The 13,527-nt window shown below is 44.9% G+C and overlaps 1 protein-coding gene across 2 annotated transcripts in view; it reads right to left on the bottom strand.

The window, feature by feature from the left end:
• Positions 1-13,181, bottom strand: part of ADAM17 (ADAM metallopeptidase domain 17) — a 35,832-nt gene extending 22,651 nt beyond the window's left edge. Inside the window, exons 1-2 of one of the 2 annotated variants that reach the window (XM_080341827.1) lie at positions 12,968-13,181; positions 639-771 (exon numbers count right to left, since the gene is read on the bottom strand). In XM_080341827.1, the coding sequence (XP_080197953.1) occupies positions 639-771; positions 12,968-13,064 (230 nt within the window). In that variant the 5' untranslated portion in view covers positions 13,065-13,181. Of the gene's footprint in view, positions 1-638; positions 772-12,967 lie in introns of those variants that run through there. The other variant, XM_080341828.1, reaches the window with a different exon arrangement.
• Between the last annotated feature and the right edge of the window lie 346 nt (positions 13,182-13,527).

The following is a 13,527-nucleotide window of genomic DNA, read 5'->3' as shown; positions in this document are numbered from 1 at the left end:
TATTCTTTCTCACCCTGCTCCCCCATTTCAGATTCACAATTTCAGTACTCAAATACCTGTAAGGCACTTTTTTGACACTCACAATAAAATCCCTACAACCTTCATGCCTGCTCTTTTCTACTTCTCCTTCCCCTTTCACCTGTGCTTCTATTTCCTGTCTCATTAAAAAAAACCAATTAAAATAAGTGTTCTATTGAATGGGACATTTACACTCAGTATGAAAAGGATTAAACCTCCATGAAAAACCTACAGTAAATCTCTTGGGCAACACACCACACACACTCCCCAAACAGAAGGCAGAGATTTTCAAGAACCAGAGGACAGTCAAGAAGTACAACAATGTTGCCAGAAGAAGTGTGTGGGATTCAACCCTATCAGTGGAAGTAATCTACATTAAAGTACTGAGCAAAGCAAAAGAAATCTGAAATCACTGCCACTTCAGCAGAGTAATACAATGCAACTTATTTTTCCGTTTCCTCTGAGCCTCTCTGAAGTCATATAACCATGGAGATCACTAACTGAGAAGAACTGGCCAGTCATGACAGGAAACAAGATAAGTATTACTGGGTTTGGAACTGTGCATTATTCATCACAAACTGAAGGAAAATATGCTATTTCGTTGCTTATGATTTAATTACCTCTGCAGGGCTGAAAAACTTAAGAGCCTCTCTACATGCGTCTCTGGCTGGAGGTCCCTCTTCTTCAGTGAGTGTTGCTGGATGCTCGACTGAGAGAGGATGTCGTAGTTGGAAAGCATGGACTCAACTGCATCTGGAAGAACAAAAACGAACATTTTAGTTTCAAGAGACTCTCCACCAATACACACACAAAACAGAGCCTCTTAATTCAATGGCAAGACCACAGTTTGCTATAATTTTAGGGTAACTATTGTACATTTCTGTTCAGGTGCATTTTGTGTAGGCAAGTAGCAATCATAGTGCGAGACGAGGCACAATCTGAGAGATGCAAACAAACAATTTAGTTCACTTCTTATAGGAATTTTTGAGCAACAAACTCATCACTTCTACTGCCACAGCTGTGCAAAGCCAATGCCCTCCCTGGCTGCCCCTGGAAAATAAATGGGGGAGAAAGCCCCCAGTTCTCAGGAGTCAATCACTCTCCTCCTCACCTGCTGGTCTCCATCTGAGTCTGAGAAAGAAAATAATTTAATTTTGGAAACTTCTACCAAATTCACTGCAGAACAGGACTGCATTTATTACCTTTCTGCCCAACAGTAGCCAGAAAACAGATGCCTGTGTAGCATAATCAATTAGAAATAACTGAGGCACCTCATTTTAGGCACCTCTAGATATCCTGGTTTCCCAATACCTTACCAGTACACAAAACTCCTTTGATTTCCCAACTCAGAACATGAAAACTTGTTCGGAGGAGAGAGAGAAACAGCCTGAACACCTGTGGGGAGCTGCATGCAAATTCAGGTCAATATTCTGCTGATGCTTCCACCATTAACAAGTGCACAATGCTGGCTGCAAGCAGCATTGGACTCTTGCTGCTAAAGCCTCCTGCTGCTTCATTGGCATCGCTTTGCCAGGAGCGCCCACCCACACTCCTCCTCTCCAGAGCACCCACCACCAAGCAGCACACCTGACAACCACCTTTGCTACCACAAGTGCTCATCAATTCATTTACTATTTACAGCCATAAATAAAGGCCCTTATCCCCATATCACCATCTTCCTTCTCTGCCAGATGTGTTCACTCTTTCTACTGCATCAAATGAGGAGTCAGCTGTGTTTTGTTACAAGAAGTAGAAGTGCTCATCCAGTCATTCTTTATTTAAAAAACAAACAAACAAAACACACCACTCCTTTTTTTTACCCCCCATTTCCAGTTGTGCTTCTAAACCAGACAGGATAGCTACCAAAGTGGGCTTTCACCAGCAAAGACAGCCTTCCACTTCTCCAGAGCCCCTGATCACCACCTTACACCACCCAGCCAAGTAACCTCATGTGTTTTATTGGACTTTTAAGTAAGGAGCACCACTAGTAAGCTGAGTTTTACTGGCTCTTGTGCAACAAGCTGAGACCGCCAACTTGAAGTCTACACTGGTATAGCTTCTGATTTATTTTTTTAAACCTGACACTCAGTACCATCAGTTATCCCCAAATACATCCCTCTAAAGCCCAAGAAAGCCCTTAAGAACAGGCATGGTTTGGGCCAAGGTAAGCACCTTGCTTTTTCTTTTGCAAGGGGTTGGGTGGGGAGAAATAACCACCAGCATATATGCACACAGGTGCTTGTGTACACTGGAAGTGAGGGAGCTGCAGAAGTAAAGATGACCCTCAGAGCCTTCTTGGCCCAAATCAGACCTCCTGGCAAAGTGACGGATGGGTGACAGGGCTGCCTCCTACCGCAGCAGCCACCCAGCAGCGCCCCAGGCTCTCCCTCCCCGGCTGCCGCTCCCTGGCCGTTGAGCAACACGGGAAGGGCTGCACAGTTGCAATTTCCTGATTTCTGTTTACAACCCACAGGTAGAGAGCACCTGCAATCGATTACCATGCGTTTCGGGTGATATGCAAAGGTAAGTTTCTACCAACTTCCATCACATTGTGGGTTTTTTGCCCCCATTCCATGCCCAGCTGCTGCACATCAGGCAGTGCATGAATCCTTAGCCTGCTGCATGCTGCAGAGCTGGTTCACTGAGCCACGCAGCAAGCAAACCCCTAAACACCCCCGAAACATCCCTTTTCATTACTTATGGTCTGGTAATGAAACATACAGAAACACCAGAGAGGAAGGTATGGAAAATAAATTCTGAAAAAAGCCCCAACTCATTCCACTGTCTAGTCCTCAACTCTTTTAATTAAACCTGAGATTCTTTCAACACACTCCATTAGAGCAGACCCCTCAATTAAGGTCAATGTTGATATGTGGGATTGCAAACGTTGCTTCATGTGGTATGCGGGCCATGAATCAGGAGAGGTGTGGTACCACCGCTGCGCTGCTTGGGGACTTGCCGACATCAGGACATGTCAAGCACAAGGTCTGCCCGAGAGGCACAACCCAGCTGCAAACATTGCTCCTCCTGCCCCCTTCCACCTCTGCTTGCAAAACACAGCCCAGAACCAGGGGAAGGTCCTGCCAAAGAGCAAGATGCAGCTGCCACTACAGCCAGACAAAATCTCGGTTTCATGGCAAGAAAACTCAAAAGTCTGCTAAAGAAATTAGATATTTTTTTATTTGGTAGGCAAGGAGCACTTCAGAAGTCCTGCTCCACTGCAACGCACACAAACACCCTCCTGGAAATGCCCCACAGAGACATGGGAAGGGTAGTAAGAACAAGACTTACTGAGTTGGTAAAGATGACTAAGATGATTCTGTTAAAGTAACAAATTAAACACAGGACACTCCTAGTTCCTGTAACCCTGAAACAAGAATGCACTTGTTTGTATTTCCTCTTACCCTTCCTAAATTTGTTTGCTTTTAATTTTACTTGAGACATAACTGAAGACTTAAGACACACTGCTGCTAGACATAAATCTGTGAACTAATTCAGGTATCAGATAGATGTGGAAAAAACATATTGGCAACACTCAAACCAAATTTTTTCTGTAAAATTTACGAACTGAAAAATGAGCCCGTAGTCATGGCTTATTGAAAATAAAAGATGAACTGTCATTATTTTAAACAAAATGCAGAACTGTACGGAGTCCAACTGTACAGCAGTCAGTGGATGGGAGCCACAGCAAGCATATACTTGACTAATCTTTGTCCAAGTTTAATAATCTTTCTGGCATTCCTTCCTCATTATCTTCACTATGGTCCAAGACCCATTTCCCATGGGCTTCAAGAGCCAACTCAGCTCTTCCCAAACCATTTTCCTGAATTTCCTTCCCTTCCAGCCCCTCCTAGATTTCTACACTCCTCTCTCTTTTGAGAAGGACACCTTCATTTCATCCTGTTATCCCAAGCATTTCTTTATGATCACCAGCCTTCACCTCACTGCACCTTCTCCCCTGAGTGGGGGGACCTCACCAGAACATACACATCTCGGGTAAGAGACACAGGGAAGGAACATCGGTGACAAAGATGACACCCTAAAGTCCTCAAGAAGAAACCCACAGCAGTGACTTTACCACTGCCCCCAGCTTTGAACTCACCAATATCCTTCTTTTCTTCCACCTTGTTTCAAGGCTAAAAGCCTAATGCCACTAGACTTGGCAACTTAGAAGACACAGGAAAGTTTCTTATAGAATAAGTAAATGATGGGCCAGTACGCATTGCAGCTGGCTACTCCAACAGCAAAGAGCTCAACAACATGGTGGGCAACAGCTTAGCTCACCAAGTTGAAGGCCACACCATATTTTTTAAAAGAGGAAGCTTCTCTTCAAGTGCTCAGCTACCAATTCAAATACCAAGGGCATCCTTCTCCAACCAGCTCTGCCATCGTAAGCAGAACAGTGAATTCCCATGATCTCACATCCAGTCTACTGCCCCGAAAGCAGCAAGGAAATGTGGCAACTCAACCATTTCATAAGCATTCTTTTGAATGGCTTTATTTATAGAAAGGTTAAGCCTATCTAGAAGCATGACGTTTTAATCCAGAAGATACAAACACAAGATCCAACAATATTTAAAAATATTACTTTCAGGATTTAAAAATGACCACAACAGCATCAGAGGGGTTTACAGGCATTATTGCAGTTATTGCTCCAACCATCCCAAAGGGAATAAAAGCAGAAATAAATCTCCTGTCAAAAGGCACTAGAATGAGATGACTAACATACAGAGTATCACTAGAGCAAGCACAGCAAACAGGCCTGGAGAGGAGTTTGCTGTGTGACTGTTAAATCATAGTCATTGCCAAGTCTGAAAAAGGGCTCCAGCCTGTATAATGTGTGGCACTCATTGATTCCAACCCCAGCGCTGATCACAAGCTGGTTTTCAATGGATATCAAATGCTTCACAAAAGCTTGTGAGCAGCTAACTAATAACAATTTTTGATACAGCTGAGGAGTGACTTAATGGTTGAAGGGCTCCATATACTTCATTGTTATTATTTTTTTAATTATTCTTCAAATTAAGTTCCTCTTCATACATAAAAATATTTTAATTAAAGTAACCAAATATAGTAACTTCAAATACAATTCACAGCCCCAGTCAGAATTTGGACCAGGAAACACAGACTGGAATCTTTCCAACCTTAGCTATGTGAGCAAGTTGCCATCACCCTACATAAAACAGCTGCCCTCATGTTTGTGGTAACAGCCGGATACCGGCTGCGATATCGTGGGATCGTTTGGAGCACCATTCCAGGGAGTGCTAACAGAGAAGGTCAATATATTCATACCTCAATGTATTCCTATCTCAAATGGGCACACAAACGGTCTTCACCAGGCAGGAGGTGCTGCAGCCATGCCCACATGTGCATGGGTACCTTCTCTGAACAGTTTACGCTGCATTTAGGAGACTGTTGATGAAGAGGACACATTGAGAAGATCCATCTGTGGGAAAGCTGTTCCCTAACAGCTCATAACACGTGCTGTTACATCCTTCTCCAGTACATCTGGTACAGAGTCATTGCCAAAGACGGAAAACTAAGTGAATTGAAACACTTATCCCACGCTAAACAGCCCATGCTTTTAACAGTTTAGATAAATTGTGTTTACTTGTTTCCAGCAAAGAGTGGCTGCTGTTTTGCTTATTGAATATCCGCGAACAGAAGAACTTGTGTGAGAAACACGCTCAAAGCAAGAACTGAATTTATGTCAGCCTGCTTATAAACTGCAGAAGGACAAAGGTTTACACTGTTTAATCACATTTCTAGACAAACCTGTTAGTAAGAATGGCCAGTCACATCAGCATTGCTGAATGTTTTAAAGGGCATGTTTTTGACTCGGTCCCAGCTGCACCAAACTTGCTAAACCACGTGAGAAAACAAGGTGCCCGAATTCAGTTAGTCACAAGGCAGCACAGACAAAGCCTCGGGGTACGGTTACACAGACCTAGCACTGGGAGGTGAGGCAGGCTGCCGATTTACTGTCTACCAGCTACTTCATAACATATTTTTCCTGCAGTTACACAGGGTAAACTACTCTGTACTTATCATATGTTGAGAAGTGCCCAGTGATAGATCACAGTTTTTTCCCTATAGTAAAATAGACATATGTTTCTAGACAGTGCAAATACTTCCTTAAGGGTGCAAATTCTGTCTAGCAGAAGCTGTACAGATAATTAAACTGCTCTTTCTGGTAGCTTTACATACAGCTGAACACCCTCAATGGCTACTACATGTTACTTCACTTTCAACCTTGCAAATCTTCTCCTTCACTAAAACAAAACTTAAATAGGAACCACTGAGGAAAAATATTTATTCTGTCAGCCCTATGTTATTTAGTAACTCAGTCTGTTCTATTAGTGAAAGCAGAAAGCACTCTTGAGAAAAAAAAAGAATGCAATATCCTGCTCAAATATCAACATTATAAAAAATAAGGAAGCACCCTGAGTTAATATCCTCACATTCAAAGTGAAACAAGGGCAATACAGTCTCATCTCGAACCAGAACAGCATCATATGACTCAATGCACCAAAAAAAAAATCCCCTAAAAATCACATGTCTTCATATATCCTGCAGACAAGATCAGCCAAGTCACAGGATGTAGTCTTCTCTGGAAAGAGATCATCTGTCTGGCTCTCAAAAGCTGTCAGCCTCACTACTGTGCTTGGACATCACACCACAAGATCCTGCTGTGTCACAAAATAATTGAGTGGAGCTGATTCTAGGTAGAGACTAACAACTGTCTGGGCTACACTTCTGAGACCAACCCCTTCTCCCCATTCGACTGCATCCCTTCTCCTTGTGGTTATGGCTTTGGACTCACTCAGACCACGACCTTCCAAAATTCAAGGCATGTCACAGGTACTGCGGGGCAGAACTTTCCAATTTCAGTAAGAGTCTGAAAGGTGGGAAAGGAAACCAGGGAATGCAAGGACAACTGTGTTCTTCTTCAACACCTCAGTAATTATGGATCAGCATCGAGTGGGTGGCAGCTACAGGTGCCTCCCTGCGTAACACAGCCCCCTTCCCTTTCACCTCCTAGACCGTGTACCAACCTAGGTTAAAAATGCAAGTACCAGGGAGGAAAAAAATGTACAAATAATGCATATTAAGAGCAGCACAGGAAGACAAGGATGAATACTGAGAAGAGATGCAGGGCACAGGTTACAAATATGGGCTAAAAAGCACACAAGCTGCCGTCTGGCAAGCAGTATGGTCACATATACTGCAAGAATAAAAGACATCAGGAAGCCCACCAGAGCCATCAAGGGGGTTGCCTGATATGCCCAAAACAAGCAAGTTGGATTGCACCAAATGAAATCTGCAGAACAGAACAGCAGAATGTACTGCTCTTTGTTTAAGAAACCTGGTTCTTGGTTAACCTATTATTACACACAGCAAAGGGCCTTCCTCCGTCAGTTAGGGAAACAGGCAAACTCAGACTCCTGCAGTTTCTAATCAAACTGGGCGGGGGAGGGAAGGGGAATCAATCTGTTTGTAACAGAAGTTAAATGTAAACTTCTATCTCAGAGATAAATCTCTACTGACTACTAAACGCATAATTAAATCCTGGTGTAACGTTAGAGCACAACCAGGAGAACTCTGGCTGGCTTTGTTTCCATGCTTGGCCCTTCCCGCCATGGAGCAGAAAACCACACTGGGCTTCTGCATACACACACAGAAATTCCAGGGTAGCAGAAGCACGAAACCGAGATGAGTCACTGCTGCTATCAGCAATGAACAGCAGGGGGGGGGTGTCTGTTTTTACAATGAGGGGATAAGAAAATAAATCGACCCCACATCTTGAATGCAAACAAGAATTTTACTCTTTGACTGCTTTGAGGTCAGACCAAATTGGCACTATTGAAAACCAAACTCACACTGAGCACTTGATTATGTTCCCATTACAAAAATATTGCAATAGTTAAGGGTAATTCTTAATAATTCGAATTTAATCTAGTGTTGACATTCTTCACTTTCTTGACTTTGAGTACTTCTCTCAGGAATTACTTTTACCACTTTTTTGTTCTTGTTGTTAGAAATTGAAACATTGACTGATTCATATGAACAAAAGAGAATAATCCTGAGAAAAGTACTTTAAAACCTTGATATTAAGTACCTCCATAGAACAGACCACCAATCCACAACACAAAAATCACACTTATTATTTGCACTCAGTAAGGCCATGTCGACATGAAGTATTTGCTGCTTATATGGAAACAAAATGTACAGAGGACTCTATTACCCAGCTTGTAATACCACTTACGAAAACATCACATCTACAAATTCCTGCAATTATTTTGAAATAATCCTGCAGCATCCCAGGCAGGTGTCACACAGTGCTATTAGGCTTTGCATTCTCAGATTCCCCTCCACATGGGACATGGTGAGATATACAGTCAACCTTCAGCTTGGAGTCAAAGTGCAAAACCAGCTCAATCCAAAATAATAATCTTGCTTCAAAGGATATTAACATGGGATAAGAAACAGTAAGAAAAATCGCAGACTACAGTATGAAAATTAGTAATTTGGCCCTTACCTAGGTCTTGCCTTTGCCTCCAACATATCCTTCAGTCCAGAAGGACAGAGTTCAATCTTGCATAAGGATTTTGTCACTAGTTATCTCACTGCACACTCAACACTGAGCTCAACTTCCAGTCCCTTAACTCTTTGGCAGCCGGTTACATTCCTGGCTCTATGGACTTCGGGGGCTGTGAAGCACAATGCAAAACTCACTGCAAATGATCTTATGCTGCCCTCTGGACCACTCAGATCCCTCAATTCATTCATCAACAACATTATCATTTGGGTTTCTTTCACTCAAGAACTTTTAAACTATAGTATTTTGATGTGCATTGTAGGTTTCTACTAAACCATTTATAAGGGGGGCAGGGGGGGCGAGTGCATCCTCTACAAATGGGTCATTTCTTCAGCCAATGCAGTTTGGTTTGAGGTCTGCCTGGTATCTGAGCACTGTGGAAGAAAAACAATTCAAGCCCAGGTTACCTGCCTCAGATTTTAGTAGCGCAATATAGCATGTAGGAAAAGATCACCATTCAAATGAGCTCTTCCTATCCTGGGCAGATGATTTATCTTATTTCTTTTAGTTCCCTGACTAGCTTGTGATAAAAAGGTCTAATTCAAAACAGATAACAGTGGCGTATAAGTCACATTTTACATATAGACTCTACTGTGGGCAATCCTGGATACCTGCGGCTTAGTGGCAGCACCCTACTACTACCGCTGTGCTATAAAACAGATTCAAGCCGTTAGTTAGATATATATACACACATATATATGTGTATATTCAATAGCACTGACACTGGGTATTTACACTGCTGTTCTTTTCAAGTACATTAAGCCCTGTTATCATTCAGATATGTCTGAGCTCCAAGACAAACAGCATTAATATTTAATAGTTACAAAAGGTTATCTTCAGAGATAAACAGCTGAGAATATTTTTCTAAGTTGACATTAATTTTTCAGAGGAAAAACTATAATAACAGTCATTGTCTGGACTAACAGAGTCACACTTCTCCCAGAAATTAATCCCTGCTGTCAGTGGTATTAAAAAGAGCATTGTTTCCCGGTCATCTAAAGGCAACAAACTGGGGTTGATGTCATCCCTCACCTTGAGTACAAGAACTACCACCCCGCAGCACACAGGGCAAGTACATGGACAGTCACAGTGTGAACTAGGCCAGGGAGTGGACTCCACAAACAGAAAATACCTGAACGCAGACATTCAACCCCTCCATGGGAAAAAAGAAGCTATTAGCTCCCAGGCAGCTTAGCTCCATGAATGTGCTCACAGGAATGGGGAAGGGATCAGAAAGCTGAGGCTACGATTGTGGCAGTCCCAATTTAGATCAGTTTAGATGCTTGAGCACCACACCCTACGATTACTTCAGCTGAGAAATGTTCTGAAATTACGCACATAACATCTTTTTATCTTCTTATTCTATTCTTCGTCAAATTCTATTTTTCACTGTGTAATCATTTTTTCCTTCCTGAAAAGCTGAACTTTTAGAGAAAGAGGCAAGAAAGTTCTTAATAGAAATCACAAAATGGTAATCCTTGAAACTTCCTTAAAGATACTGCTTGCCAGAAATCTAATTTCGGTTCACAAAACTCAAGCTCTGTGGTTAAACAGAGCTCTCAAAATAGCAAAGTTGAAGTTATTAGAAGGAAAAGATGATATTTCAGAAAACCAAGCTGTATGTAAAATGAGGACAACAGAACTCCAACAAAAGCTGAAGATACAACCAGAGTAGGCAAAGATATTTTGAACAGCAGCTTGTAAAAGCCATAAAGCTAATACTTGAAATAGTTTTTATTGTATCAAAAGAAACAACCAAATAATCAGAGGGCTTGTAAAACAAGCAAGCTGCAAAGATGACCCCAAGAATAGATCTTAAAGGTCAGTACCAAAAAGTAAGAAAATAATTGACCTTAACATTCACTGCAGAGACTCAAAAGATCCCTGAAAGTTTCTCTTGACAGGATGAATCTAGAGACCTGCCTCCAGGACTCAAGAAAAATGGGGTTTAGGGCAGGGCAAGAAAATGGGTGGTAAGTCAACAGGTCATGAATGTATTAACCCAATAGCTATAAAGCACTGAAAAAACTAAATTGGCACACCACAATTAGTAGTTGACAAGTAAAGTGCCACTGGTCTTGCTGCAGGTGGCCTGAAAAGTGGTGAGAGCAGGAGCAATTTCCATCCCAGGTATCATCGAGGTGCCTAATCAACAACTATGCTCCACATCCTCACCTGACAAACGAGTAATAATGAGAGTGTGAATTACTAGACTTGTGGCTAAATAAGATACGAGGGAACTAGTGTGTCATCTGTATCAGCATTCTGAAAGAATTAACTGTGTGGATAAATGTAACACAGTTAAGGGAGCACACCTGGATTTTTCAAGCTCCCTCACAAAATGCTTCTATATACATTTAGTTTACTGAATTACAGAACAAAATGTTTGATGAAATTCAGTGTGTGGAATGACACAAGGAAAATAAATCCTCACAATATATATGCAAAGTATTTCAGTACAGTTATTACCACGATAAAAAAAAAAAAAGTGTAACTATTGAACAACAAAAAAAGGCCAAAAAACTACTCAAAAAGAAAACAAAACCAAAAGTATTCATCACTATACATCCATGGTACCTTTGTATCACACACTGCCTTGCAGTCCACGTCGTACATCTCAAATAAATAAAAATCTGATACAAATAGAAAGTGCATAGACAAAAGTAACAAAAGGCCAATAAAGTAATAATTTTTTTCCCTTATTAAGAACTATTATATAGACTAGGATTTCCCAAACAAAAAAAGGGGGCGGATTACAGAGACAAATTAAATACGTCTGTCAGTCACTAAAAGTGTGAACAGAATTAATCATTCTTCCATACTGACCATTTCTGACAACAGAAATAGTCAAAGTTTAGAAATAAAAGAGTTCTTCCTCCATGCAGTATTTAATAAAATCAAAGAGCTCATAGTCTAGGCATGGTGGTACAGAGGCCAAGAATACAAAAGCGATCAGATAAAGACTACACAAATTCATAGCAGATATGTCCTTTAGAAGGCATAAAAATCTGACATCCCAAGGTGCAACCTCTGTTTGAGGTTGTCCCTGACCTGCCTGACACTGAAGGCCCACACTGTGTCTGTTCTGTTTCTGTTACACTTCCATCCACCGCTCAAGCCCGTCCTTTCCAGCTTCCTGCAGGCACCGGCTGCCGAGCGCTGCACAGCACCACGAGTGCACCTTAGGTGCAGGTGAGCAGGACAGAGGCACAGCCTGGACATCTGTGGGGAAACCTGCTGAGGGAGCTGAGCAAAGAATTGAGACTTGACACAGTTGCCACCAGCCATGGTACCTGGAGACAAGACAGCTGACTGGGTCAGACATGACCATGGCCTCTCATAAGAGCTCTTCTGCCATTTCAATGATATGCTTTTGCTTATCGAACAGAAGTTTGTCACTTCTCCACTCTTAAATAAAAGTTTAGATGCAAAACTTAAGTTTACAGAAGTTAAATAAAGCAACAGTTCTCCTCCGTGTTAAACTTTCTACAAGTCACGTTCAGACCCAACATCTCCAGGCTCTCTCTGCAGTGGTGACTCTCCAGCCAGAACTGTGAAGGGAATCCATTTATATGATTATCTTGCCTTAATATAACCCAAACTCCTGTGAGGAAAACTCCTCAGCAGCGCTCGAGTGTGAAGACAAAGCGGTCTCCACAACCTCTGCCGAGAGCAACAACCCCCAAACGCCGCCCAGCAGCGGTGCCTCCAGCTGAAGGGGGATCAGCCCCGCACCGGGAGGGGTCGGGGCCTCCAGGGTCCCCTGTGGCCCGGGCGCTCCGCAGCGCACACGCCCCCACCCAGCGCAGGCCGGGGAGCAGGAGCAGCCTTCGCCCATCGCCACGGGCCGGCCTGCAGGCGGGTGCTCAGCCAGGCCACAGGGGGCTCGGCTCCTTCCCGTGCCCCACACCCCTCTCCTCATCCCCCCACTGCTACCCCTCGGCAGAGGCGGGTGTCCCCCCCATGGATGCGGTCTCTCTCTATCCCCCCCTCCACTCGGCAGTGGTGTCTCCCCACACCCCACACACTACCCCACCAGTACTCCATAGCAGAGGCGGGTGTGCCCCTCTCCCCCCGACCCGCAGCAGTGGTGTCTCCCCAGTTTCCCCCTCCCCTACCCCTGAGTACTCTCTCCCTCACCCTACTGTTCCCTTTCGGTAGCTGGCAGCCCCTCTCCTACCCCCGCCCCTCGGCAGTGGTCCCTCCATTCCCCCCCGCCCCTTGGCAGTGGTCTCTCCCCACCCCACCGCTGCCCCTCAGCGCAGCCGACCGTGCCCTTTCCGCTCGCCCCGCAGCAGTGGTCTCTCCCTCACACCCCCCGCGGTGCCGTGGTCCCGCCCTGCCCCTCACCGTAGCGCTGCCGGCGCGGCCGGCGCCCCAGCGCCTCCAGCCCGCTTGGCCCCCACAGCAACACTAGGGCAGGGACCACCCACAGTCGGAGCCTCATGGTCCGGACGCGGCTCCCTCCTGCACCGTCCGCCCGCTCGTTCACATCCGGTCGAAAAAAACTTGGCGCTCCGCCCGCCCCGCGGCCCCTCGCACCGCGCCGGGCCCGCCGCCCTGCTGGGCCCGCACCCGGAAGCGCGGCGGCTGCGCGCGGTGCATTGTGGGCGCGGACGGGGCCGCCATGTTGGAGAGCGGGGGCGGGAGGCGAGGCTTGGCCGGGGCCTGGTCCTGCGGGGTGGCCGTGGGGACAGCCCGCCCGCAGGGCGGTCACTGCGGGGGCGGTGTGACGGCATCGGGCCTTGCGGACAGCATGCCTTCTACCAAAGCCGCGCTCTCTCGGGGCATCCTCACCACGGCTCCCTTGCAGGTGTCCTGGAGGGGGAACAGGCGGCCCGTCCCCCTGGGCGGGGAGGGGGTTCGTGTCTCCGCAGTCCCTCGTTAGGGCGGTACCGGCCGTGGGCGGG

The sequence above is a fragment of the Nesoenas mayeri genome (assembly GCF_963082525.1).
Source record: "Nesoenas mayeri genome assembly, chromosome: 3".
NCBI classification, from domain to species: Eukaryota; Metazoa; Chordata; class Aves; order Columbiformes; family Columbidae; genus Nesoenas; species Nesoenas mayeri.
Note: the sequence above shows the minus strand (reverse complement) of the source record. Positions and strands in the feature narration are given on the sequence as shown.